We start from the raw sequence: 24,596 nt of genomic DNA, 5'->3' as shown, positions 1-24,596 counted from the left end.
GAGAGAAGATGGAACTTAGTAGCATTTCAGAGGATGCTTCAATGAGCTCTTGAAAGAATATTATAAACTCCTCTATGGAAGTATTTGGCATCACAATATGTATTCTTATTTCTTGAGAAAGTAAGTAATCCTCTAAAAAAAAGTTCAGTTTTGATAAATATTACTTTCCATTCTCTATGTCATACAAAGATGGAATTATTTATAGCTGCCCTGCTCTGTTTTGCTTTGTGTGATTTAACATTTACCTTCATTGTTTCTATCTTCATTTGGTTTTCCATTGTTATCAACCCAATGTGGGGAACCACTGATCTTTTATGGCACCCTCAAGATTACACTGTGCCCCTTTATTTTTCATGGAAAGAGCTAACGTCCAGATGTGGGAAGTAACTTCCCCCGTAGTCAAAGAGGGACAAACTAGAACCTTGGAGTCTCACAGGTCTCTGTCCTTTCCTGCCTATCCCACTTCCCTCCAAATTGTTATTCATTCCTGCTCTTTATTTGTTCTCATTACAGCATCATACTCTTGGTTTCTCTTTCCCTGGACTCAGACCTTGGAGCATTCTCCTCTTATCATTATTATCACTATCTCCACCCCAATCTCGATTGCAGTCTCTTTTATCAAATGCTATTGTTTCTATTAATTCCTTCTTAAGTACCTCCTGGTCTCACTACCATGCTGTCCTGTGTTATTCCTATCCTAAGTCACTCAGTATAATCTATTATGAGAACTCAGTGGTCCAGAAATAAAAGCAGTGAACTACATCCTCTTAATTTCCAAGGAAGTTTGTTGCCTCAAACTAAACAGTTCCAGACTTAATGTTTCTTCCTCACCTTGGTACTGTATTTGATGACATACTGAACTTACTAAAGTTTCCTCAGACCATATCCACAGCTCCCATTTCCTTTTGTACCAAATCTAAAAATCAAGCCATCCATTAGACCTTGTATATAATTAATTTTATTAATTTAACTTTTATTTTATTTCCCTCCTTACCTAAATAGCATCCCTCTGTCCTCTTAAACTAGTTTCATTGCCATTCTTCTCTGTCTTTTTACCCTGGAGAAACCCATGTCTGAGAACCCCTGATACATTCATATGTTCATGAATATAGATATCTGTCTACGTTAATATGATCAGCGCATGATGATGGGCATCCTTTCATGGGCCTGTTACTCTCTGTTGTGTTTAGAAAAGTGCCTGTATAGTTCTTCTGCCCATTTGTACACTGGATTCTTTGTGTGTGTGTTTTTTTTTTTTTAATTGATCACATGGGTTCTTTTTTGTGCTTCTACTCGATAGTCACATGATACTTTGATATCAGCCTTTTGTCAGATATTTGTTTTATGTGCAAATGCTTTTTTTCATTTTAGGCTGTCTTTCTGTTTACCTGAGTTTCTTTTGCTGTATAGAAGCTTTTTGTGTGATTTTGTGCATTTCCATTTTTTTTGCAATTCCATTTTTTGTGCAATTCCATTTGTAAAAACCTCATGAAGTTTCTTCCATTAGTTTCTGTCTTCCCTGAAGAGCAGAATTGAGGTATTGTTTAGCAACAAGGGGAGAAATCAGTTTTCTCTGGAGGAAACACAGTCCCTATTGGCTTTCTTCCTCAGCTGCTTACTGGGAAGGCCATTTTTGGTTTCAGTTACGGTAAAACCCTGGATTTTAGCCAAATATTATACGAGTTCAAAAGTACAAAGCTCTTTAGAAGTCTTGCTCTTTTTAAATATTTTTTCAGAGGTTAAAAATTAAATTTGAAATATCTGGGGTAGGGAAGAGTCCTTGGTAGAGACACAGACTGACTGTTTCCAACATGAAGCTTGTACATGTCATTCTGCTACTTTTATGCTTCTACTTAAGTTTTTGCAAGGTAGGTAATTCATTATTTATACAAACTATTTTAAATAGAAAGTATAGACTATATATAACATAGGGAAATGTGTACATTAAATATATATAATATAGAAAAGTCTTTACTGTCTATTGACTTAAAGATAACTGCTTCAGTTACCAAAAATGATAATATAAAGATTTAATAAAATCTTGTGAATGAGCTTTAAAAAAATCACTTTCATCTCTGCCTAGAAATTGAACTGAATGATAAATTTGTCAACATATATCTGTAATGTATAGTAACCATTAAGTCAGTAAATGCTTACCAGACTCCTCTGTGCAAGGTATAGTACTGGAAAGAAGGTACAACTGATCTTGTTCTCCAATAGCCTTATGGTAGAGTTGTAGGAAGACAATACAAATATGCCAGTAGGGAAATAATAAGATTCAGATAACAATTGAGAGCATAGGAGAAAGACCTGTTATAGGACATTATATGTTTAATTGCCACAAATGGTACAAATACCATGTGCTAAGGAGCTTGAGGGAGAGGGAAAATCTTCTATGCTAGAAGATCACAAAGTTTGTGGGCTGAATGGGGATTGGAGTAGACCTATAATTCCGGATTAGATTTGGTCATCAGAGAAGAGGAGGAAGTGACTTGCAGAGTTATAAAGAACTTGCATCTTCATGTCATCTTACAGAAACACATCTTAAGGAAAACTATTTAAGAAATCAGAATGACATACTTTTAAGTTCATTGTAACTTATAAAATGGGATTATTGATTTCATTTTTATAATAGTAACAGAAATAAACTAAATGCTCATTGATCAAAAATTGATTAAATATTGCAGTCATAATGAGCTAACATGTAGCCATTTCATATTTATTGAAATGAAAAAGTCTTACTAAACTCTTATTTTTGTTAAAAAAATAAGACATTTATGGAGTTGTACGTGTAAACAAAGATCTATAGCTGCTCTACAAAAAGCAGTGTAAAAGTTCTTGAAGGGTATATATCAAATAGGCAGCAGTTGGTGTCCCTGGGTGATGAGATTGCTGGTGACTTTTGTTTTCTTTTTGACACATGTATTTTCAGAATTTGGAAATTCTGTTTCATTCATTTTTAAGTACCAAATGAATCTTATTTTGTAATTAGAAAATTATTTTTAAATGCATATTTCAGCCATGTTTTTGATCCCTGCAAAAACAGACTAAAATAAAAACTGTAAATAGTAGCTTTCACTTACAAAAAGGAAAAGAACCTGTTTTACCAAACAATAAAGTTCACTGACAATAAAGTTGTCTTCATTCCATTAAGAACAACTTTTTGAGAGTGGTTAATATTTTTGAGCATTTCAGAACTTTTTAAAGTATTAGCTTGTGGGATCAAGAAGATGTGGTACATATATACCATGGAATATTACTCAGCATTCAAAAAAGATAAACACATGCAATTTGCAGCAACATGGATGGCGCTGGAAGGGATCATGCTCAGCAAAATAAGCCAAAAAGAAAAAGAAAAATACCGGATGGTCTCACTCATAGCAGGAATCTAGAAAACTTAAATAAGGGACCAGGAAAATGAATAACTATAAGAAAGTGAAAATCAAAATCAACAAAAAACTATGAACCAGAGACACTTTTTGGGGGGTGGGGGGTGGGAGGGGAGGGATTGGGGTCAGAATAGGGGGTTTGCAATTGTATGGGGGAATATAAAAATAAAATTTATTATTTAAAAAAAATAAAGTATTAGCTTGTGAAAGAAAGGAATTTTCTATCCCAACTGAAGAGAAATAAACATTTTTAAACTGAGGTTGCCATAGAAATAGATATGCTCAAAGAAGGTTAAAAAAGGACATGTGTCTTCAAAATGAAATAAAATATGTACAGCTGGGAGAAACATTGGATGCTTTGAAGGCTGGGAACAGATTTCCTTCCAGGGGATAAAAAGCTCTGCTTTCTTCTTCAGCACAATATATTGACAGACCAATTTTGAGATGAAGTATGCTGATGACAAGGGTGTTTTGGCAGTGGGATAGATGAAAGTTGCTTTGCTTTGAATAGTGAAATGAGACTCAGGTTTCACTGAACCTGCCCAAACAAAGAAATTAGGAAACACAGAAAAGAGAAGAAGGGAAACCCTAAGCACGAGGGAGAGGCTGTTGTATTAATAACCACAACATATTAAAGAATACAAAAGTCAAATATTTCAGTCAATGTGGTGATCTACCATGATAGTACTATGGTGTGACATCACCCCTGACTGCAGCCTTCCATTTTCATTTCATCCTACAATTTACTACAAACCTAGCTTTATATGGGTAGCATTTTGGAGAGCAATACCTAGAGTGATGTTCAGCCAGTGAAGAGGTACTGGAAAAAGTACGTGCAGGGGACGCAATGTGCAATGAGGAAAATGGTGGCTGCAGAAGAGGCAGAGCGGGCAGTTCCAAACACCTGCCCATCCATTTAAAAAAACACAAGTGGAGACTGTCAGAACAAACTTGGTAGATTTCTGATTATCAGTGAGTGGGGCGCAGCATCCTAGTGAATGCTGAATGAAGGAAAAGGCAACTTAAAAAAGGGTGAGAAAACTTTGGGACGTTTCTTCTTGCCCTTGCTTCACCCTATCCCCTGCTCAGTGGCAATCTTGAAGGTGGCAGTCCATGCACCCAGTGTGGAACTCTGGTCCTTAATTCTAGAAGGAGCAGGGATGACTATTGAAAAAGAATCACATTTGTCTGATCCCACTTTCCTGAGCACCGCCTGATGCACTTGCACAAAGTACTTTTCTGTTTTTCACCCATCTTGGAACTCTGCGTGGAAAGGCAGCGGACATTCCTTATAAACACTAAGGCAAACACATCACAGCCACCTTGGACAACAGATTCCAGTTGAGAAATTACAACAGCGCCAGAGTTTGAGAGAGGAAGTGAGGAAGCATGTCCATGGAAAATTAGAGCTGTCAAAAGCTCTTGGGGGAATTTAGAAAGCAACACACACACCCAGTAGGAGGCATATTCAGAAAAGCCCAAGAAGATACTAAGTGTGCACCTCTAGATGGTCTCTAGGCTGAGTGCAAGTCAGAAGTGAAGGCTGTGATGAAATCCCAAGTGGCTGCCAACACATTGTAGGAGCAGGCCTCAGCACGGTGCGATTTGCAAATTTGCAATTTGTTGTTGATTTTGAAGAATGTCTTAATCTTTCTCTCCTTTCCCTCTCTCTCTGTTAACTCTTTAGCTGTCTCTTCATCCTTCCCTCCCTCTCCCTTTTTTTTCCTGATTCCTTGTGCTCAGAAAATCTCTAAACATGAGCTGAATACAAGCTGAAGGAACAAGACTTTAGAGTCACACATGAAAAAACTAAATTTTACAGAACCTGTATAAAAAAGTCACTAAACCACTACAATCTACAGAAAACAAGAATAAACCCTATGAGTAAGAAAATCTGATTTCGATAGTTACTATATTATAAATTCAGTAAGTCACCACATTAAAAAGTCCCAGAGATTTCCAGTATTCTTCATTCCTTTTTGCAGAACCAGATTTCCATACAGTATGCTTTTCCTTCTGCTTGAAGGACATTACTCGTCTTCATAGTTCTTAGGGCTCAGGTGTGCTCTAGTTCTGATGCTTTGTGTGTCTAAAAAGGTGGTTATTTTGCCTTGGTTTTTTGAATGATATTTTTGCTGGGTCTTTAACCCAGCAGGAGTTGACAGTTTTTTCTTTCAGTACATTAAAAATGTTGCTGCAGTGTGATTTCGCTTGCATTATTGATGAGACATCTGCTGTCACCCTATTCTTTGTTCCCTTTGCATGTACTGTCTTTTTTCTTGGTTATTTTGAAGATTTTTCTCTTTACTGTTGATATTTGAATAATTTGAATATAATATGCCTTGATGTGTCTGATCTTGAGGTTAATTTAGTTCATTAGATCTGTGGGTTTATAGTTTTCATCAGATTTGGATATTTTTTAGACATTATTTCTTCCAGTATTATTTTGTTCCCACTTCTCTCTCTCCTTTGGGACTCTTATTACACATACGAGGCTGCTTCAACTCACAACTCACTCTTTTTCTGTTCTCTTGTTCTTTTAATTGCCTGTCATTCTGCATAGTTTCTATTAAGAAAACTCTAGGTTTGCTCATTTTTTCCTCTGCAATGTCCTATCTGTTGTTAATTTCATCAAATGTATTGTTTCCATCTCAGATATTATAGTGTTCATAACTGGAAATTCCATTTCAATCTCTTTTGTGTTTTTCATGTCTCAATATAACCTTTGAATAGTGTTACAATAGCAATTTTAATATCCTTGCCTGCTGTTCTGACATATGTGTCAGAATTGTGGGTATGTTTCAATTGATTGATTTTTGTCTTTATGGTGGGTCGTATTCTCTTGCTTCTTTGCATGCCCAGAATTTTTTTTTTTTTTCTGGATGCCAGATATTACTAACTTTACTAGTTGTAAACCTGGGTATTTTTTTTTTTTTATTACTGTGCATACTCCTGAACTTTATGGTGACGTGCAGCTAAGTTTTTTGAAAACAGTTTGATCCTTTCAGGTCTTACTTTTTTTTTTTTTAAAGATTTATTTATTTATTTATTTATTTATACAAGCACTGGGTACAGTCAGAAGCGCGGGAGGGTGAGAGAATTCACCAGAGCCAGAGCGGGGAGCAGAGCAGGCAGAAGGACCCAAATACACTGCTGAGGGGAGCAGCAGGCGGCAGGAGAGGTCCGCGCGCCATGTGGGACCCTCCTCCGGTGGCCATGGAGCAGCCGGGGATCGAACTGGCACCGCAGAGGCTGCGGGCAGCTTCGCAACCTAGCGCTCAACCGCTGCGCCACCGGGGAGGCCCTCAGGTCTTACTTTTTTAAAAAAAAAAAAAAGATTTATTTATTTATTTGTTTGTTTGTTTATTTTTAAGAGATTTATTTATTTATTTATACAAGCACTGGGTACAGTCAGAAGCGCAGACAGGCCAGAGGCACAGGAGGGTGAGAGGATTCACCAGAGACAGAGCAGGCAGCAGAACAGGCAGATCTACTGAAATACACTGCTGAGGGAAGCAGGGGGCGAGACAGGAGAGATCTGCCATGCCATGTGGGAATCTCCCTGGCTGGCCAGTGATGGAACCCGCACTGCAGAGGCTGCAGACAGCTTCACAGTGCTGCACTCAACCCGCTGTGCCACCCTGGAGGCCCCTAGTCTGTTTTGTAATGACCTACCAACGATCCAAAATGGTCTCATTGTAGTCCTGTCTAGAATAATAAGACAAAGCTCACATCAAAATAATTGCTATATCATTACAAGTATGAAGGGAAGGAACAACATAGGGAAAACCTCATATATACAAAGAAGCCGTAGCAGCCAAAGGTGAATCATGTTTTGTAGATAATTAGGCTATAGTAGTAATTGCTAAAACTTTGAGTGTGTAAATGTGAATATATTTATTAATAAATAATAAATACACGTCTATACATGTAAGTGCATGTTAAAAACAAAATTTAAAAATTTTAAAACATTAAAAATCAAAATTTTTAATGATTTTCATCATTAATTTTTAATAGAATAATGCCATCATACAGTTCATTGTTTCTCAAATTTGGGCTATGTTAGCTGGAAAATTACCTCACAAAGAGCAACAACATACACAATAAATGCATAGGAAAAAGTTCAACATTATTAATATTAGATAATGCAAACAGTAAGAGTTTAACAAATGGTTTTGCATTTATGAATGTAATTAATCAATTTCATTCTTCATTCCATGAAACTATATTTCACATCAAATTTGTTATTTCTTAACGTGACTGATGAGAATCTTTGATATCTTCAAAGGTGGAATTTAATGTTTGTTTTAGACCATTAATAACTCCCATTGACTTCACCTAATGCCTGCCAACCATTATGTGTATGTTATTTCTAATCCTTGTAAAATCAATCTTATCCCCATTTTGCATATGAGGAACTCACATCTCACCACGGTAAATAACTTGCCCAAAGCCACTTTACATGCCCAAGCTGGTACTAGAGGTTAGACTTGTCTAAAAACACCAGACACTTCACCTTGATTTGGATTGTGGGGTTGGAGAGTCTGTTTTATCCCTTCCCTTCACTTACTCATCTTCAAGAAGATTTTAGTTTGTTAATAACTTTGTGCTTTACAGCATACTTTAATTTCTTTGTGTGTTAATTTCTTTGTGCTTTACAGCATACTTCAACATCTGATGCATCTCAAGAAGATCTGGTAGACAAAAAGTGCTTAGCTAAAAAATACACACATCTCTCCTGCAGTAAAGTCTTCTGTCAACCATGGCAGATATGCATCGATGGGACCTGTGTCTGTAAACTCCCTTATCAGTGCCCCAGGAATGGTACTGTGGTGTGCTCAACCAATGGGAAAAGCTACCCCACTTACTGCCAGCAGAAGAGTTTTGAGTGTCTTCATCCAGAGGCAAAGTTTTTAAAGAATGGAATGTGCACAGGTGAAGGTAGGAAACGCCTAGTTTAGTCTACGGCATCACAAGGAAATCATTACCATACTTTTCCTGAGAAATGTTGGTATGACAACTCAAAAATCTTTTCCAGACCCGCATTAGTGAGATGATAACCGAAGAAATAGGGGTTGCCAGGCCATGTCACTTCTTTTACCCAGCCCTTCAGAATTATCTCCACCCTCACTTCTACTTGGCTGAAGGGATTAGTCCCAGGATCATAGAATTGGTTCAGAATCCAGTGAAAAGAGTCTTTACAGGAGATTGGACTTCTGGACCTGTGTTTCCATTCATTTTCTCTGGCACCCAGCCCACCCATCATTAACCTTCTCTCTGGTCCCAAACCCACTGACTGTGACCCAAGGGGAGCTCAGGCCATCGTGACCTTGCATGCTTATCATATCAGATTGTTGCACTTGCGCACATTCGATCCAAGTTACTATAGTGAGGAGCTGGGATCCTACCGTGTGGTCACCGGAGTCATTAAGATTAGGGGTCGTGCTGTAAGTTGCATTTAGTCACAAACCCTTGGTTATTGGTAAGCTATGTAAACTCTCTGGGCTTCCGTTTCCACATCTATAAAATGAGTAATAGTAGTCCCTACCTCATAAGACCCTTATGAAAGTTAAATAAAATGAATGTAAAGCTCTTCACACAGAACTTGGCACACAAAGTGCTTGTGAGATTTTAGCTGTGACAGCAGTCCCCAGGTTGGTTGTCTTCAGATACTATCACAAACACTTCATGAATTTACAGAATGCTTACAACTTTTTTTTTTTTAATTCAGGGAGTTTTTTTTTTTTTTTTTAAAGATTTATTTATTTATTTATTTATTTATACAAGCACTGGGTACAGTCAGAAGCGCGGGAGGGTGAGAGAATTCACCAGAGCCAGAGCGGGGAGCAGAGCAGGCAGAAGGACCGAAGGACACTGCTGAGGGGAGCAGCGGGCGGCAGGAGAGGTCTGCGCGCCATGTGGGACCCTCCTCTGGTGGCCGGGGAGCAGCCGGGGATCGAACCGGCGCTGCAGAGGCTGCGGGCAGCCTCGCAAGCCAGCGCTCAACCGCCCATAATTCAGGGAGTTTTTAGGGTTCACGTATTTCTTATTTTTTTTTAGATTTGTTTATACAAGAACTGGGGCACAGGCCAGAGGCGCGGGAGGGTGAGAGGATTCACCAGAGACAGAGCGGGCAGCAGCACAGGCAGATGGACCGAAATACACTGCTGAGGGGAGCAGCGTCAAGGCAGGAGAGGTCTGCCGCTCTGTGTGGGTAGCTCCCTGGCTGGCCGGGAATCAAACCCGCTCTGCAGAGGCCGTGGACAGCTTCACAGCGCTGTGCTCAACCCGCTGCACCACCAGGGAGGCCCACAACTTTCTTTTTAAAAGCACTTGGCACAGGGCCTCCCCTGGTGGCACAGCAGTTGAGCGCTAAGCTGCAAAACTGCCCACAGCTTCTGCAGCACCGATTCAATCCCCAACCGCCAGCCAGGGTCCCACATGACGCGCAGACCTCTCCTGCTGCACCCGGTGCTCCCCTCAGCAGTGTACTTCATCAGTCGGCCTGTTCTGTTCCCTGCTCTGGCTCTGGTGAATTCTCTCACCCTCCCGCGCTTCTGACTGTACCCAGTGCTTGTATAAATAAATAAGTCTTTCTTTAAAAATAAAATGAAAAAAAAAAAAAACACTTGGCACATAGATCTTCTTAGAGCAGTCGAAATATTTTTGCAGTGCTGTGTTGAAGAATTATGAAAAAGGAGAGCGATAGCTCCCAATTTGAGCCCATCTCTGTTACTGTGGGAGAGGCAGGAGATAGTGGAAATTATTTTGTCAGTGTCAGACTTTAGTTCTCTTGAGACAGTAAGTGCTGCAAATATACGAGACTACGTAAACCCTTCTTACATTTCCATTATGTGTTTGGTGCACTTTTAAGATATGGACTTTGTAGTAAGATCAGTGTAGCAGGTTTAGATTGTTGTTGGCCTCTCTGCTTGAGTAAGAACTTAATTCACATGTAAAATAGAGGAATTTAGGTCCTTGTTTGAGAAATGAGGATAGATAGCAGTTTCATCTTCCTAGGGTAAGGGTTTTATGACATTCTGTATAACTAGGTAGCACTATTCTGTATAACTAGGTAGCACAGCCATATCATAAACCCTCATGAAATAATTGCTTATCATTAAATGTTAAAATCTTCATGGTGTCAAAGTTAATGTTTATAGGTTTTTAATCAAGAGGGGGAAAGTCAGTGTTTACATTAAAGCTTATTCTTTTGGTTTTTATTTTAGGAAAATTTAGTGTTTCCTTGAATTATGGAAATACGGATGCAGAAGGAATTGTCGAAGTAAAATTTGTAGACCAAGATTTGAGAAAATGTTGTAGACCAACATTTAAGAAAATGTTCATCTGTGAGAGCAGCTGGGGCATAACGCAGGCCAACGTGGCATGCCTTGACCGGGGGTTTCCACAGTGAGTAATTGTACCAGTGTATTTTCTCAAGACTGAGTTCATTGTTCCAAGTCTTTGTTTTTTAATGCCTAATCTTTCTGTGCCTCAATTTCCTCATGTGTAACTTGAGCATATTAAGTTCCTGCCTCGAAGCATTGTTCTGAAGATGAAATGTACTTTGTGTTTGACTAGCCCTTAACATGCTAATCAGAGTTTCTGTGTATGGCTCCGTTGCCAAGTTGGAGAGTTGCTCACATGTTCATTACTGACAGTTTTGTCCATTTTCACACCTTTTATTATTTATTTACACCTTCTCTTTTGATCAGTCTTGCAGAGATTTGTCTCTAGTGTTTTTTATTTCTGTGTTTGTACATCGTCTGTTTCTTTGTTTTCAACAGCATTAATGCTTGCTGCTTTTCTTTTCTCTGTGGTGATTTTTTATTTCTTTTAATTAAATGCTTACGTAGCAGAGGCATCCCTGGTGGCACAAGGGGTTAAGACGCAACCTATGAAGCTCCCTGCAGCCACTGCAGCACAAGTTCAATCCCCGGCCAGGGAGGTGACCCACATGGCTCAGCAGACCTCTCCTGTCTCACCTGCTGCTCCCTTCAGCAGTGTGTTTCAGTTGATCTGCCTGTTCTATTACCCACTGTGTCTCTAGTGAATCCTCTCATCCCTCCCAAAAAACTCTGGCCTGTGCCCCAGTTCTTGTATGTATAAATAAATAAATCTTTAAAAAAATAAATAAATGCTTACATAGCAGGTTTTGTTTTCCCTTATTTTCTAGTGTAAGTGTTAAAGCACAGATTTCCATCTACGTAATCCTTCATCTGTATGCCATAAGCCTCCATAAATGGCATTTTACTTATTGTTTAGTTGAAAATATTTTCTAAATAATTTCTTCCTTGACCCATATTGTAATTTAGAAGTTTCATTTTTTTGTTTTTTTAAGATTTTATTTATATAAGAACTGGGGTATAGGTCAGAGGTGCGGGAGGGTGAGAGAATTCACCAGAAGACAGAGTGGACAGCAGAACATGCAGACAGACCGAAGACACTGCTGAGGGGAGGAGCGGGCGAGACAGGAGAGGTCTTCTTCGCCATGTGGGAGTCTCCCTGGCCGTCTGGGAATCAGAACCCGCGCTGCAGAGGCTGCAGACAGCTTCACAGCACCGCGCTCAACCTGCTGCGCCACCAGGGAGGCCTCCTTTTTTTTTTTTTTTTTAACTTTCCTAGTGATATTATTTTGCATTCGGTTAACATTTTACTGATTTCCTATCAATTGCCTTGTGGTCACAGAATGTGTCTATATCGTGACAATTCTTTAAATATTTGTTGAGCCTTGCTTGGGTTGAGGACATTTTAAATGCTTCATTTATTGGTTCTATATAATATATATGTTATTCCTTGTTAACTTTGTTCAAACCCTGTCTATTTATTTACTTACAATCCTATTTTTTAACTGTATGTCTTATAAATAGCACAGATTTGTTTTTTAATCCAGTATGACAACCACTAGCTAAAGAGTTTAGTTCACTTACAGTATTGTGACTATTTGCATTGTTGCCTCAGCTCATGGACAGACTTCTGATTTTATCCAGTGAACATTTCTCTGACTTTCCTTCAACTTCATTAAGGTCATTTATTATATTTTACCTAGTGCTTTTAGGTAGTTTTAGGTTGAGAGGTTTTTCAGATAATCCACCTGTTAGATTACCCCAGATTGCTCTGATTTGGTCTCCTATTGTGATCTCTTTGCTGTTTCATGACTGCGATATCCTCATTATGAATAGAAATAATTAAACATGTCCTCCTTGTTCTTTTTATTCTCTCTCTGCCTTTAATTCTAATTTGTCTAATAATTATAATGTCATTATCACTTTATTTTTGCTTACCTGTGCCTGATGCAACATTGCTTTACCTTTCATTTTTTTTAAAGATTTATTTATTTATGCATACAAGAACTGGGATACAGGCCAGAGGTGCGGGGGTGGTGAGAAGAATCACCAGAGACAGAGTGGGGAGCAGAACAGGCAGACTGACTGAAATACACTGCTGAGGGGAGCAGCGGGAAAGTCAGGAGAGGTCTGCTGCGCCATGTGGGTAGCTCCCTGGCTGGGGATCGAACTCTTGTAGCAGTGGCTGCGGAGAGCCTCATAGGTTGCGTCTTAACCCCTTTCACCACCAGGGAGGCCCTCACCTTTTATTTTTACACAGTTTCCCCATTTACTTCATAAAGAGAAGCAAAGAGCAATTGAATGTTCTGGATGAATAGTTCTCTGTAGCTCATCATCAATAGGGCGCTGGTTATTGAGGTATCCTCTTGCTTACACAAATTCTGAACAAACTGACAAGTGCAATCAATGACATTAGGCACCAAAATATCACCTTAATATTGACAAGGCTTAATTGAGGATGTTGTTTAATATAAAAGCAAAGTGGACCTTCTAGAATTAAACTAATATAATCTTCCAAATCCTAGGCATCAATGAAGCCACGAGGTCAGCCTTACTGCACTCGGGCAGGCAGAGAGGCTCCCCAAAAGAAAAGGTGAAGAGCTGGCCTTACCACACCTGATTCATAGATTTTTTTAAAATTTATTTTATTTTATTTATTTTTTTTTAAAGATTTATTTATGTACACAAGCACTGGGTACAGTCAGATGCGTGGGAGGGTGAGAGAATTCACCAGAGCCAGAGCGGGGAGCAGAGCAGGCAGAAGGACTGAAGTACACTGCTGAGGGGAGCAGCGTGGCCTCTCCTGCCGTGCCAGGTGGGGTTTCTCCTTGGCTGGCCGGGAATGGAACCCGCACTGCAGAGGCTGCAGACAGCTTCACGGTGCTGCGCTCAACCTGCTGAACCACTGGGGAGGCCCATGCCTGATTCATATTTCCATAATTCCCTCATCAAAGTAATCCACTCCCTGTCCTGAAGAGAAGAGCAGTTAAGAGGTAGAGAGAGACCTAGAATGACAAATCTGAGTTTGGAGGGAAACATCCAAAGTGAGGAAGAAGCATTTCTCTTTAATAAGAAACAGAGGAAAGGAAACGAGTATTTGCTGAGGGCTTGCCATGTTTTGAACTTCGGTTAGTAACTTTATATCGGTTGTTCCAAATAATCTTTTTTTTTTTTAAAGATTTATTTTTATTTTTTTATTTATACAAGCACTGGGTACAGTCAGAAGCGCGGGAGGGTGAGAGAATTCACCAGAGCCAGAGCGGGGAGCAGAGCAGGCAGAAGGACCGAAGTACACTGCTGAGGGGAGCAGCGGGCGGCAGGAGAGGTCTGCGCGCCATGTGGGAACCTCCTCTGGTGGCCGGGGAGCAGCCGGGGATCGAACTGGCACTGCAGAGGCTGCGGGAAGCTTCGCAAGCCAGCGCTCAACCGCTGCGCCACCGGGGAGGCCCCAAATAATCTTTTTTTAAGATTTTATTTATTTTTGTGTAGAAGAACTGGGGTGTAGGCCAGAGGTATGGGGGTGAGAGGATTCACCAGAGACAGAGTGGGGAGCAGAATCGGTGGATCTACTGAAATACACTGCTGAGGGGAGCAGGAGGCGGGACAGGGCAGGTCTGCTGCGCCATGTGGGTCAGCTCCCTGGCTGGGGATCGAGCTCAGGTCCCGTGGAGGGCCATTGCTGTGGTAGCGCTGAGACTTAATCCTTAGGTCACCAGGGAGGGCCTGTTCCAATTAATATTTACAAAACTCAGTCAGATAGTTTTATTCCTGTCTACAGGTGAAAATATTGAGGCTGGGGGAGCGTACTCATCTAACCCAAAAAATGAAATGTAACTGTGTAATGAATGAGAGGAAATTACTCTGACCCGTAGCTCCTCATTAAGGTTATAAATGGAAAGCACTAATTTCTTCTACCCTGTTGCTTCATTTATTCTACTTGCAGAGGTGCTCTAGAAGCTAGAGGAGAGTTTCATTTGCCTGCAGATCTCCACATCAATTCCACTGAGTGTGTGCATGTGCGCTGTCGAGGACTGGAGACCAGTTTGTCTGAGTGTACTTTTACTAGAGAAGCCATCAGTAACGAGGGGTTAGCTGGCGTGGTGTGTTACAGACCTACTACAGGTGTGTGGAATACTTCCCCTTCTTCAAGGCTTTTGATTTCAGCTGTTTGCCTGGTTGCCAGTCACGGCCCAATGTCCTTTTCCCTGTGTCCTCTTTTGCCACTCAGGTATTCCCTCTCTCCAGGTCCCTAACTGGGGAGCAATGGTGTTTGAATCCCTTTGAACATTTGGGTAAAGTTAGTAGAGCAAACACAAGTCATTCAAACATCACAAGAAACACCAGCATCTCCCAGGAGAGGTCCAGCCTATGTGTGTTCCTTAAGATGTTTAGGTCACCTGTTGGTTCCTTGGTCTCCCAGCAGTCACATGCCTTCCTCCTTCCCAGCACAGGAAGAGTGCAGCCATATGTACGTTGTGTTAAAGATCAAGCCTTTTCAATGCTGACAAAAAAGAATCATTAAAATGTAAATGGCATTGTCCAAGTACATCTTTGGAAGGGGTGAGGGGAGCATGAGAGGCGTGAGGGGGCAGTAGTTTCTGCTAGCAAAGGCCAGGGCTCCTGAACCCCCAACCTGCTAGTCTCCCAGAGCACAGATTTCCACCATGAGTACTGGCTTTTGCCACACGCCCGCTGTGGCATTCATCTTATGAGCAGAAATCCTATATCGATGCTACCATTACATTTTATATCATGTTTTATTTACCCTCTGACTTGATCTTAATGTCCCCATTATTCCAAAAATATGGTACCGATGTCACCCACACCTGCATTGCTAAATTTCACAAACATAATTCCTACTTTACAGTTTCTCCAGCCAGTGACTCCTTCCAGTGTGTGAACGGGAAGCCCATTGACCAGAAGAAGGTCTGCGACGGGGTCAACGACTGTGGAGACCAGAGCGACGAGCTGTGCTGTAAAGGTAGCGCTCCAACCTGGCCGTAGGACCCCCAATGTGCTCTTCTCCCTCAAAAAGTAGCAACAACTGCGCCATCGAAAATTTCAGATCCCAACTTTTTCACATTGCAGGCTGCCAAGGGCAAGCTTTCTGGTGTAAGTCAGGCGTGTGCATCCCACCGTGGCACAGATGTGACGGGGAGGTGGACTGCGTCACGGGGGATGATGAGGTCCACTGTGGAGGTAACGGAAAGGAAAGGCCTCTCCGGTCACTTGTGTTCATCATTTTATCCAGGGACTCTGAAATTTGTCTTTAGGCAAACTCTAAACTCCAGGGACCACAAGAAGACACCTAGGTAAAAGTGCTACTGCGTCACCTTGGGAGAACTGTGGGGTATTCCTCTTTCATTTTCATAGTGAATTATTGAGTATTTAATTATTTAAGGTTTCCATTAAATAATTTAATAGCTATTAAATATTTATTCTGGTTTCAGAACTTTTTAGAAAAAAAGCAAACCCATACACAAAAATATACTGTTGGAATGGACCCCATGGACCCATCTCCCAGCTTCCACAGTCACCACTTTTTGGCCAGAATGATCAACTTGCTTATTTTCTTGTTTGTTTATTAGGAAAAACCTACTTCAAGGGAGTAGCTTCAATTCAGTCACCTCTTTCATTTTAATTCACCTTTATTTGGCGTGAGCTCTGGCTTTTGAATGTCAGAATGGTTCTAATTCTTCCCCTTTAAGAAAAACAAGTGAGATCAATGATGTAAAATAAATACGTTAATGTTTCTATTGCTCTCTCCTTTCAGTGGGCAGATCTGAATCATTCAATCAAGGGGGGGGTGGAATATATCTTGCTTTCATTAATTTTTTAAAGCCCACCTTTGATGTAAGTTAAAGATGTTATGAATTCCGTAGAACTGTGTAATATATGTTGAAATATCTCCGAAATATAAATTTCTTTTTAAAATTCAAGCTAAAATGAATTCCTTGTTGTGGTGAAAGTGGTGTGTGTTTACGTGCAAGATGAAGCGTTTACTAGGCAGTGTTACACTTCTCTTTCATCTTTTTGTGAATATCAATTTGTTACACTAACCCTGACATATTAATGATTTCTATATATATTTATCCAAGTGAAAATTAGTCTTTGATACAACAGCTGTTTTGTTTTGTTTTGTTTTTAGGAGATGTGCATCCTAGAAAAAAAGGTAAATCTTTTTTTTTTTTAAGACTAACTTGTTTATGCATATAAGAACTAGGGTACAGGACAGAGATGAGGAGGTGAGAGTGTTCACCAGAGACAGAGTGGGGAACAGAACAGGCAGATTAACTGAAATAAACTGCTGAGGGGAGCAGCGGGCGAGATAGGAGAGGTCTGCTGCACTATATGGATTGCTCCCTGGCTGCCTGGGGATCGAACCCCTAACCCTAACTGTAGAGGCTGCGACAGCCTCACAGTGTTGTGCTCAACCCCTTTTGCCACCAGAGAGGCTCTAAATCTATTTTTATAATAGATTTGTGTTACAGAGTCACACAAGAATTAGATGTTATCTTTTTTATAAGTATATAATATATCAGTTGGGTATAATGTGCGTTTATCTCACATAAAAATTACCCTCTATTGTGGTAACATTTTTTTGTTTTGTGTGTTGTTTTTTACGCCTTTTATCTACAGCTCAAGGTAAAAATTTTATTAAATTCCTGGGATATCATAAAGTGGAAAGAATGCAAAGGTACTGCTGTCTCCTTACATTTCAATGTTTAACTATTAACGGAGAAGGAAATGACTGTGTGTTACCAACAACCGAGCTTTAATATCAGTTTGAACACAGACGCCTTTTCCACACTATGATAAACTTCTATTCTCACACCCCCTTGCTTGGCCGCTAACCAAAAACCACCCAAAGGGGTCCAGTCCCTGCGCAGTCCCCCTTTGCCAAACACCTTTCTCCTTTGTCTTTACTTTTTCCTCAAAACCAAGGCCACTGCTGATGAACCTGCCACCAGAGGAAAGGTAACATCTTTTCATGATGTTATTATCTTACTCGCTTTTGTAAGCCAGATGTCCCCCAAATCCTCCAGCTTGTTAGGGTTGCTTTTTGTTTAATATTCCCATGCGGTGACTCAAATCTCCAGCCCAAGATGCTGGTCCTCCGTGGGACTCCCTGGGACTCCCCGGCGCTCACATGCTCGAATCACCGCCCTCACGCCCGCCCTCCACTTCCTTGTAGCCCCCACCTCTTGTCAGTTTGCTCTCCACGGCTGCTGTGCTTTCCTTTTCCTGCTCGCCTCTATCCATTTCCCTGCCCTCCCTCCTTGGTTTCAGATGTAAGGTGCAGAGAGATGTGTTCGTGGCCCTCCTCCGTTCCTTGTACACGGTCATTTTGGTCCAGGCAAAGACCCTCTCTCATTTTATTTGTTCTCCTTTGCTGTCCCCTGCTCCCCCTTGGGCCACCCTTTTAACGTGAGGTAATGCGTTTGTGTGCATTCTCACCCCCTGCGATGTCATTTTGTGAGTGTACTTTTCTCGTTCACATAATACCAAGCTGCAGACCTCACATTTCCTTTTTTCTTTACACAAAACATTGTATTTTAGGTCTCTGTCCATGCTGCTGTGTGTCTGTCCACTCTGTTGCTTCTAACTGCCGTGTGAGATCCTCTGTGCAGTTCATCCTCCACAGTTCACTTTCTCAGTCACAGACTCTGAACCCACTCTCACACTGAAGGATGTGTGGGAGGATTTCTCTGCGACATCGTGCTTGACGAGGATTGTGGCGTCTTGGGGTTTTGCATCTACTTAATTGGACTGACCGGTTCTTGCCTACACCTCCACCAGCACGCCCACCCTCTCCGTAGCCACCACCACTTACATTACCCATCTGTCCTGGCCTCCTGCTGTCAGCGGCACAGCATTGTCCATTAGCCTGAGACTATGTGGTAACCAGAGATTCCAAGCCCCTTTTGTAGTTTGCTGTTTTTTCTGCTGTCCTTTCTCTGGCACACATCCTGTCTCGTTTCATCCTGAGGTCACATTTTCTTTCCTGGTGATTTGCGTTCCAGATATGAATCCATTTGCAGTTTTAGACATTGCAGATGGCTCCTTCCACCCTGCCACCGTCTCTTCACTTTATGCAGAGAGCTTTGTTGAATAAAAACTCATACCCTTTAGAGAATCAAAAGCATGGATTTTTTTCACTTGCATGTGTGCTTCTGGAGCTTTGTGCTGTTCTAACACCCGGCACACATCAGCTGCATGGGACTCGACATCTAGCTTTGTTGAGCACATAATGGAATGTTTGAGTCCTTGATTCCTGCTTTAGTGGAAGCTCTGAGCAGAACTTGAGAAATCCAGGGACAAGACACAGGATTGCTGCAGCAAAGAAAATTGCCCTTGCTGTCTCTTCACCCAAAGTAGGGCCACCCGATGGTGGGATCTACCTTGGGTCAAAGAAGTCACCATCCTGTCCATGACTGACATGCTAGGACAGCACAGGAAAGAGCTCCTCCCCTAGCTTCAAGCTGACTCTTAAGGAAGAAGACAGACTTTTTTGTTTGCTTGTTTTTTTTTAAGGTTTATTTATTTATGCATACAAAACTGGGGTGTAGCCTGGAGGTGGGGGGAGGGGTGAGAGGATTCACCAGACACAGAATAGGGAGCAGAACAGGCAGATATACTGAAATACACTGCTGAGGGGAGCAGCGGGGAGACAGGAGAGGTCTACTGTGCCATGTGGGTCACCTCCCTGGCTGGGGCTTAAACTCATGTTGCACTGGCTGGCAATAGCTTGATCGTGCTGTGTCTTTAACCCCTGAGCCACCCCTTGTTTGCTTGTTTTTGACATCTGCATCCCAGATGCCTAATATTAAGCATGCCTAATATTGCAACCAATGAAAGAGCTCTGTTGCATGAGCTCTCTCAAGATGCCTTCCTCTGTACAAAATGAGAAGTCTTTTTAAAGTCAGCTCAGGACTCTGGGTCATGTGAGTGACTGCTTACTACCTTCAGGCAAGACCTGCTGCAGGTGAATGCAGAGTTGAAATTTGAGTTTTCCTTTTCTGCCCTGGGCATCTGCCTATTCTGAGTGCAGCCAAGTGCAGCCCCCAGGACTGTCACTGTCCCCTGTACAGACACGTCTCCTTGTACCTGCAAGAGCTCTACATATTTCATATTGAGCCTTTACAGCCATACAAAGGGAGGAGATGATGTGCTTTGGGAATTTTGCATTGTCCTTTTTAAAGGGAGGACAAGGGTTAAGACTGAAACTTATCAAAGTCAAAATGATTTTAATGATTTAGTTTTTACCATAAATTCAACTTTAAATATTGGAATTTTTGTTTTATCATAGGAGTACTGGAATATTTGAGTGCTGATATGGATGCAGGTAAGTTAACTTATTTTTACTAGTGGGCCACTGGTTTTTTAAGTTTACATTTTAGTGTCATGGGTATGTGTGTGGATGCATGCATGTAATATGATTCATGTCACAGTTACTGTTTCATTAATTTACATAGAAAAAAATTACTCTTTCCTTTATCACTTTAAAAAAAAAGAAGCATGAATGTTCTTGAGAACTGCTTTTAAAAATGGATACAATGAGTTTGACAATCTAAAATAAATAACTAATTTTAAAAATGGGCTAGTGCATATTGCTATCTTTTTTTTGAATTTTATTGATTTGTAATTGTGTACACAATATATGTTTGGGGATTTCAACTTCACCCTTGATGTTTGCACATTTCACTCAGCCTACACCAAAGCCCCAGTGCATAGGGCTAATTTTGAAGTAAAAACAATTGCCATAGGTAAAGTTTTTCTATCTGTTGTGAGCTTTGTCAGGTGGTTTGTCAAAACTAGCCAGATATCAAATGTGATCTATGACATACATTTGGAAACAGAAATATAGTAAGTTTTAATTGAATTAAACTATTGTTTTGCAGTGTTCTAAACCAGGATAACAGAGGATCTAGGAAGATCTGAACTCTATCCTTTGTGCACTAAGAGCCACATTAATTAAATCAAAGTGTCAGGTTCCAGGAAGACAGTAATTGATAGGCGGTTTCAGGTTGGGCTGACTTTGCATTAAAGCCTGGCTCATCTGCTAGCTGGTTAGCAAGTGAGTTATTTAACCTCAGATACAGACAGGTCTCTGTTTAGGGGAATTTTACACTGAAATTTAGGTAAGACTCTGTTCTAATTCCCAGACCCTTAAGTGAACAATATTTTTTAAAATATCAGGGAATAGTGAAAGATTTATATCTTAAAGCTATAGACATCAGTGAGATTTTCAACAAAGGCCCTTCATTTTCTACTCAAGATAACTTTAATCTTTACATACTACCCAAGCTGGTTTCACAGTCCTCAGTAGATAAGACCTCTTCTTTCTAAAGTTAACTAGAAATTAAAAAACTACCATCACACTTCCTTCCCCCCAACCTAGTTCTTAGGATGGTTGCCCCCCCGCCCCCCCCCAATCTTCTGTCATCATAGTCATCCTTTATCACGCCCTCAGTCTTGCTTTGCCTGGCTTTCCAGTGACAGATGCTCACAGAGGAAGGAAACATCACTAGGGTCAAGTACCCCCACCCCCAGCCCACTGGTCGGGATTGTCCCGGGATTCTTGATATACTTCCTTTCAGGGCTAATGTGATGATTAAATGAGATAAAACTACAATCAAGGTACTTAGCATGGGTCTGAAACTTAGTACTCAGGAGTATACTCTCATGGATGTTAACATTGTTGAAAGAGTTCGGTATAAACAGCCTCTTGAAAGTAACAGCTATGAAAATGAGAAGATAGAGTTCCCCACATGCTCAGCTTACTCTGAGGACTTCAGAACATGAGCCCTCCTGAGCTCAGCCCCCTCCTGAGCCATTGGGGGCCTGCAGTCTCTCTCTAGTTGCCCAGGGGCCAGTGCATTTTTAAATCCATCACCCTCCTGCCAGTAGTCTTTCTGCCTGTAGGCAGACCTTTAGAGACTCAAGCCAATGTTAATATTATGCCAGAATTTTAAAACAAGCTGAACAGCTTAGCATTCAAAATAATTTACTAATGAATCCAGTCTGCTGTGTGGTAACTGTGACTCTGCTGTTTTTGTAGTGTAGATTATCCAGAAGTATCTGTCCACAAGGTAGTGGGTTCAAAATCATCATGATGCTATCTCTTCCTTTCTTGTAGAAAGAAAACGGATTAAGTCATTTTCCCCTAAACTCTCCTGTGGAGTTAGAAACAGCATGCCCGTTCGAAGGAAACGCGTGGTGGGAGGAAAGCCGGCGATCGTGGTGAGCCCTGAGAGGCCGTGGCCACCTTCCTAAAGATCCATGTTTCAGCACCAAGAGGGAGGAGGGGTGTGATCACAGGAGGCAGGGAGTCTGTGGGGGAGTATCTTGGGGCTCCTGCGTATATCCTTCTCTCGTGACAAACACACAAATGTCTTCTCCAGGGACAATTCCCATGGCAGGTGGCGATCAAGGAGGATGAGAGGATCACCTGTGGAGGAATTTATATCGGTGGCTGTTGGGTCCTGACAGCAGCACACTGTGTCAGGTAACAAATGTGTCTGCTCGACTGTGGTTTTCCTAAAACACTGTAAATGGGTACTAGCGCCTGAAGCAGTTGATAGGTAAGAGCACATTTGAGAAAAATCACTGGAAAGTTCCTCTCTGTGAACTAAACGCCCTCTGGGATTGATGGGCCAGACCCTAGAGGCCAGTCCCCCAGAACCACTGGGGAACCAAACTGTTGATCCCAGCTGGCCAGAGCAGCACAAATGCGTGGGTACCAAGGACTTCCCTTGGCTCATTTCCACGTAGGACTCCTTACACTTTGTAGAGTTAGGACCAAATTGGAGGGAGGCGATTATAACTCGAGTTTTTGTAAGGAGATATAATAAGCAAGATGTTGCTTATGCAGCAGTGTATTCATGCAGCACCTCCAAACACGCACATCTTTCCCACCACATGCCCCCAAGGGCACATGCCCCGTGTGCTGTGTGTAATGGTTCCAGAAAAGCAGTTGACAGCTTCTCACTCCATCTCTCACATGCTGCTCCCACACAGACTGGCTCACTCTGTCATGCTAAGACCCTCAAACAGAGCTGGAGCCTGGCACACCCATAGGCCACCATGCCCTGCTGGGGAGGTCCTGGCTGATGGGCCATGCCTTGCAGAGGGCGAGCCTACTGAGTTATGGAGGAGACTTGCTCTTGTGAAGAGCAAGTTGTGTGATTTCCTCCTCCGCTCAGATCTTGAGATTCTCAGGTTGGAGCAGTAGGGTGGGTAGAGTTGTCTGGATTCTGGTTGGGCAGTGACAAGATGTCTCATAGTTGCCTACAGAAGGGAAATACAAGCTGGATGCAGGGCCAGAAAGGTTGAGTCGGCAGCGACCGTGAGGGCTGCCATAGTGAGATACCACAGACACAGAGTGGGGCTTTGACCAACAGGAAGTTATTTTCTCACAGTTTTGAAGACTAGAAATTCTGTGGCGTTGGTTTCTTCTTGCCTTGCAGACAGCCTTGTGTCTGCATGTACATGTCCCAGTGTCTGCTGCTCTTCTCAGAGGGATCCCCATTGTGGGGGACTAGAGTTCTACTCTGAGGACCTCACTTAGCCTTAACTAGCTCTTTAAAGGCCCTGCCTGTACATATAGTCACGCTGGGTGTTTGGGTTGTAGTGTATGACTTTTAGGGGAATACAGTTCTGTTACAGGAGCCCAATGGGCAGTACCTGAAAGATGTGGATAATGAGTCAAGGTCAGCTTGGAGGAGGCCAAGGTTGGAATTCTGGCATCAGATCTGCTCTCTAGAATGAAGGAAATGTCATGCATTGAGTGCCCCTTCCGGGCCAGACACTGGGCCTGGCACTGTCACAGTATCATGTTGCTCTGACATTCTCAGCAGTCCTGCGAGCTCAGATTATTCTTCCCATTTGTAGATGAGCATTGTAAGACTGAGAAGTGGGCTTTCATCCTCGAGGACACTTTGCTCCCTACTCCTAGTCAGTGGCAGATCATTGATAAAACCAGGTTCAACATATTTGACAGTAACTAAGATGGACATTTGCAAATTTGTAGGTGCCCCAAAGTTAAGAGTGATGGGAAGCATGTTGAGTGATGAAGTATGATACCCATAAAAATCCTCTTTGCTGGCTTTTCCCTCCCGAATGACCCTTTGTTTTGGCTCCTGTGACACCACACTCTCTCGAGAGTTTCTGCCTCCCCTCAGCCACCCCTTCTCTGCCCTCTCTGCAGCTTCCTCCTCCTGTGACTGAGCAGCACTGCTGCAGTGCAACCGTGCAGACCCTCCGTGTTCAGCCTGACGCCCTCTCCTCGCCTCACCCATTCTCTAAGGCTTTCTGTGTTTTAAAGAACCACTGTCCTCCAGTCACGGACCCGAAAGTCAGTGCTTCTGGGCTTGGTCCAAAGACTGAGCTCATCTCTTCCCCACCCCAGACGTCCCGTCCCCGTGCTTCCTCTCAGAGACTACACCAGGCATCTGGTTACACGAGGCTGCCCCTCAGAACCAGCACAGTTCACTCTGCCCAGCCAACTGAGGTGGTATTTCTAATTTCTAACTATTTAATTCTCAAAACGCCTTTCCCTCTCCACGGTCCCGCTGCTTTCTCCTCTCACCTGGGCTCGACGCGCTGCCTCCTGGCTGGACGACGCGCTTTCACCTCCACCCGCCCTGCCCGCACCTGTCCTTTCTCTACTGCGTGTGGAAGGAGTGATATTTCCATATCGCTGACCATTAAATAAATGAATTTTTATCACCCATAACATGAAAAAGTAAGCAAAAATAATAAATGTCCTATTAGGCCCACTGTAATTGGACCCACATACCTTTGCCAGTCTCAGCTTCCTCACAGCTCCCCTCCTGCTGTCCACCTCTCCTGCTCTGCG

General features: G+C 41.9%; 1 protein-coding gene across 1 annotated transcript; it reads left to right on the top strand.

Moving 5' to 3' along the window:
- Positions 1-1,762: 1,762 nt before the first annotated feature.
- Positions 1,763-22,248, top strand: CFI (complement factor I; the record flags this gene model as incomplete). The annotated part of the gene is made up of 8 exons (XM_084251991.1): positions 1,763-1,868; positions 8,051-8,330; positions 10,619-10,799; positions 14,679-14,857; positions 15,603-15,716; positions 15,824-15,934; positions 21,876-21,979; positions 22,141-22,248. Exons 1-8 carry the CDS (start codon positions 1,812-1,814, stop codon positions 22,246-22,248), a joined length of 1,134 nt encoding a protein of 377 aa, XP_084108117.1. The 5' UTR covers positions 1,763-1,811.
- Between the last annotated feature and the right edge of the window lie 2,348 nt (positions 22,249-24,596).

The sequence above is a fragment of the Talpa europaea genome (assembly GCF_964194135.1).
Source record: "Talpa europaea genome assembly, chromosome: 13".
NCBI lineage: Eukaryota > Metazoa > Chordata > Mammalia > Eulipotyphla > Talpidae > Talpa > Talpa europaea.
This window is presented reverse-complemented; position numbering and strand designations above follow the sequence as displayed.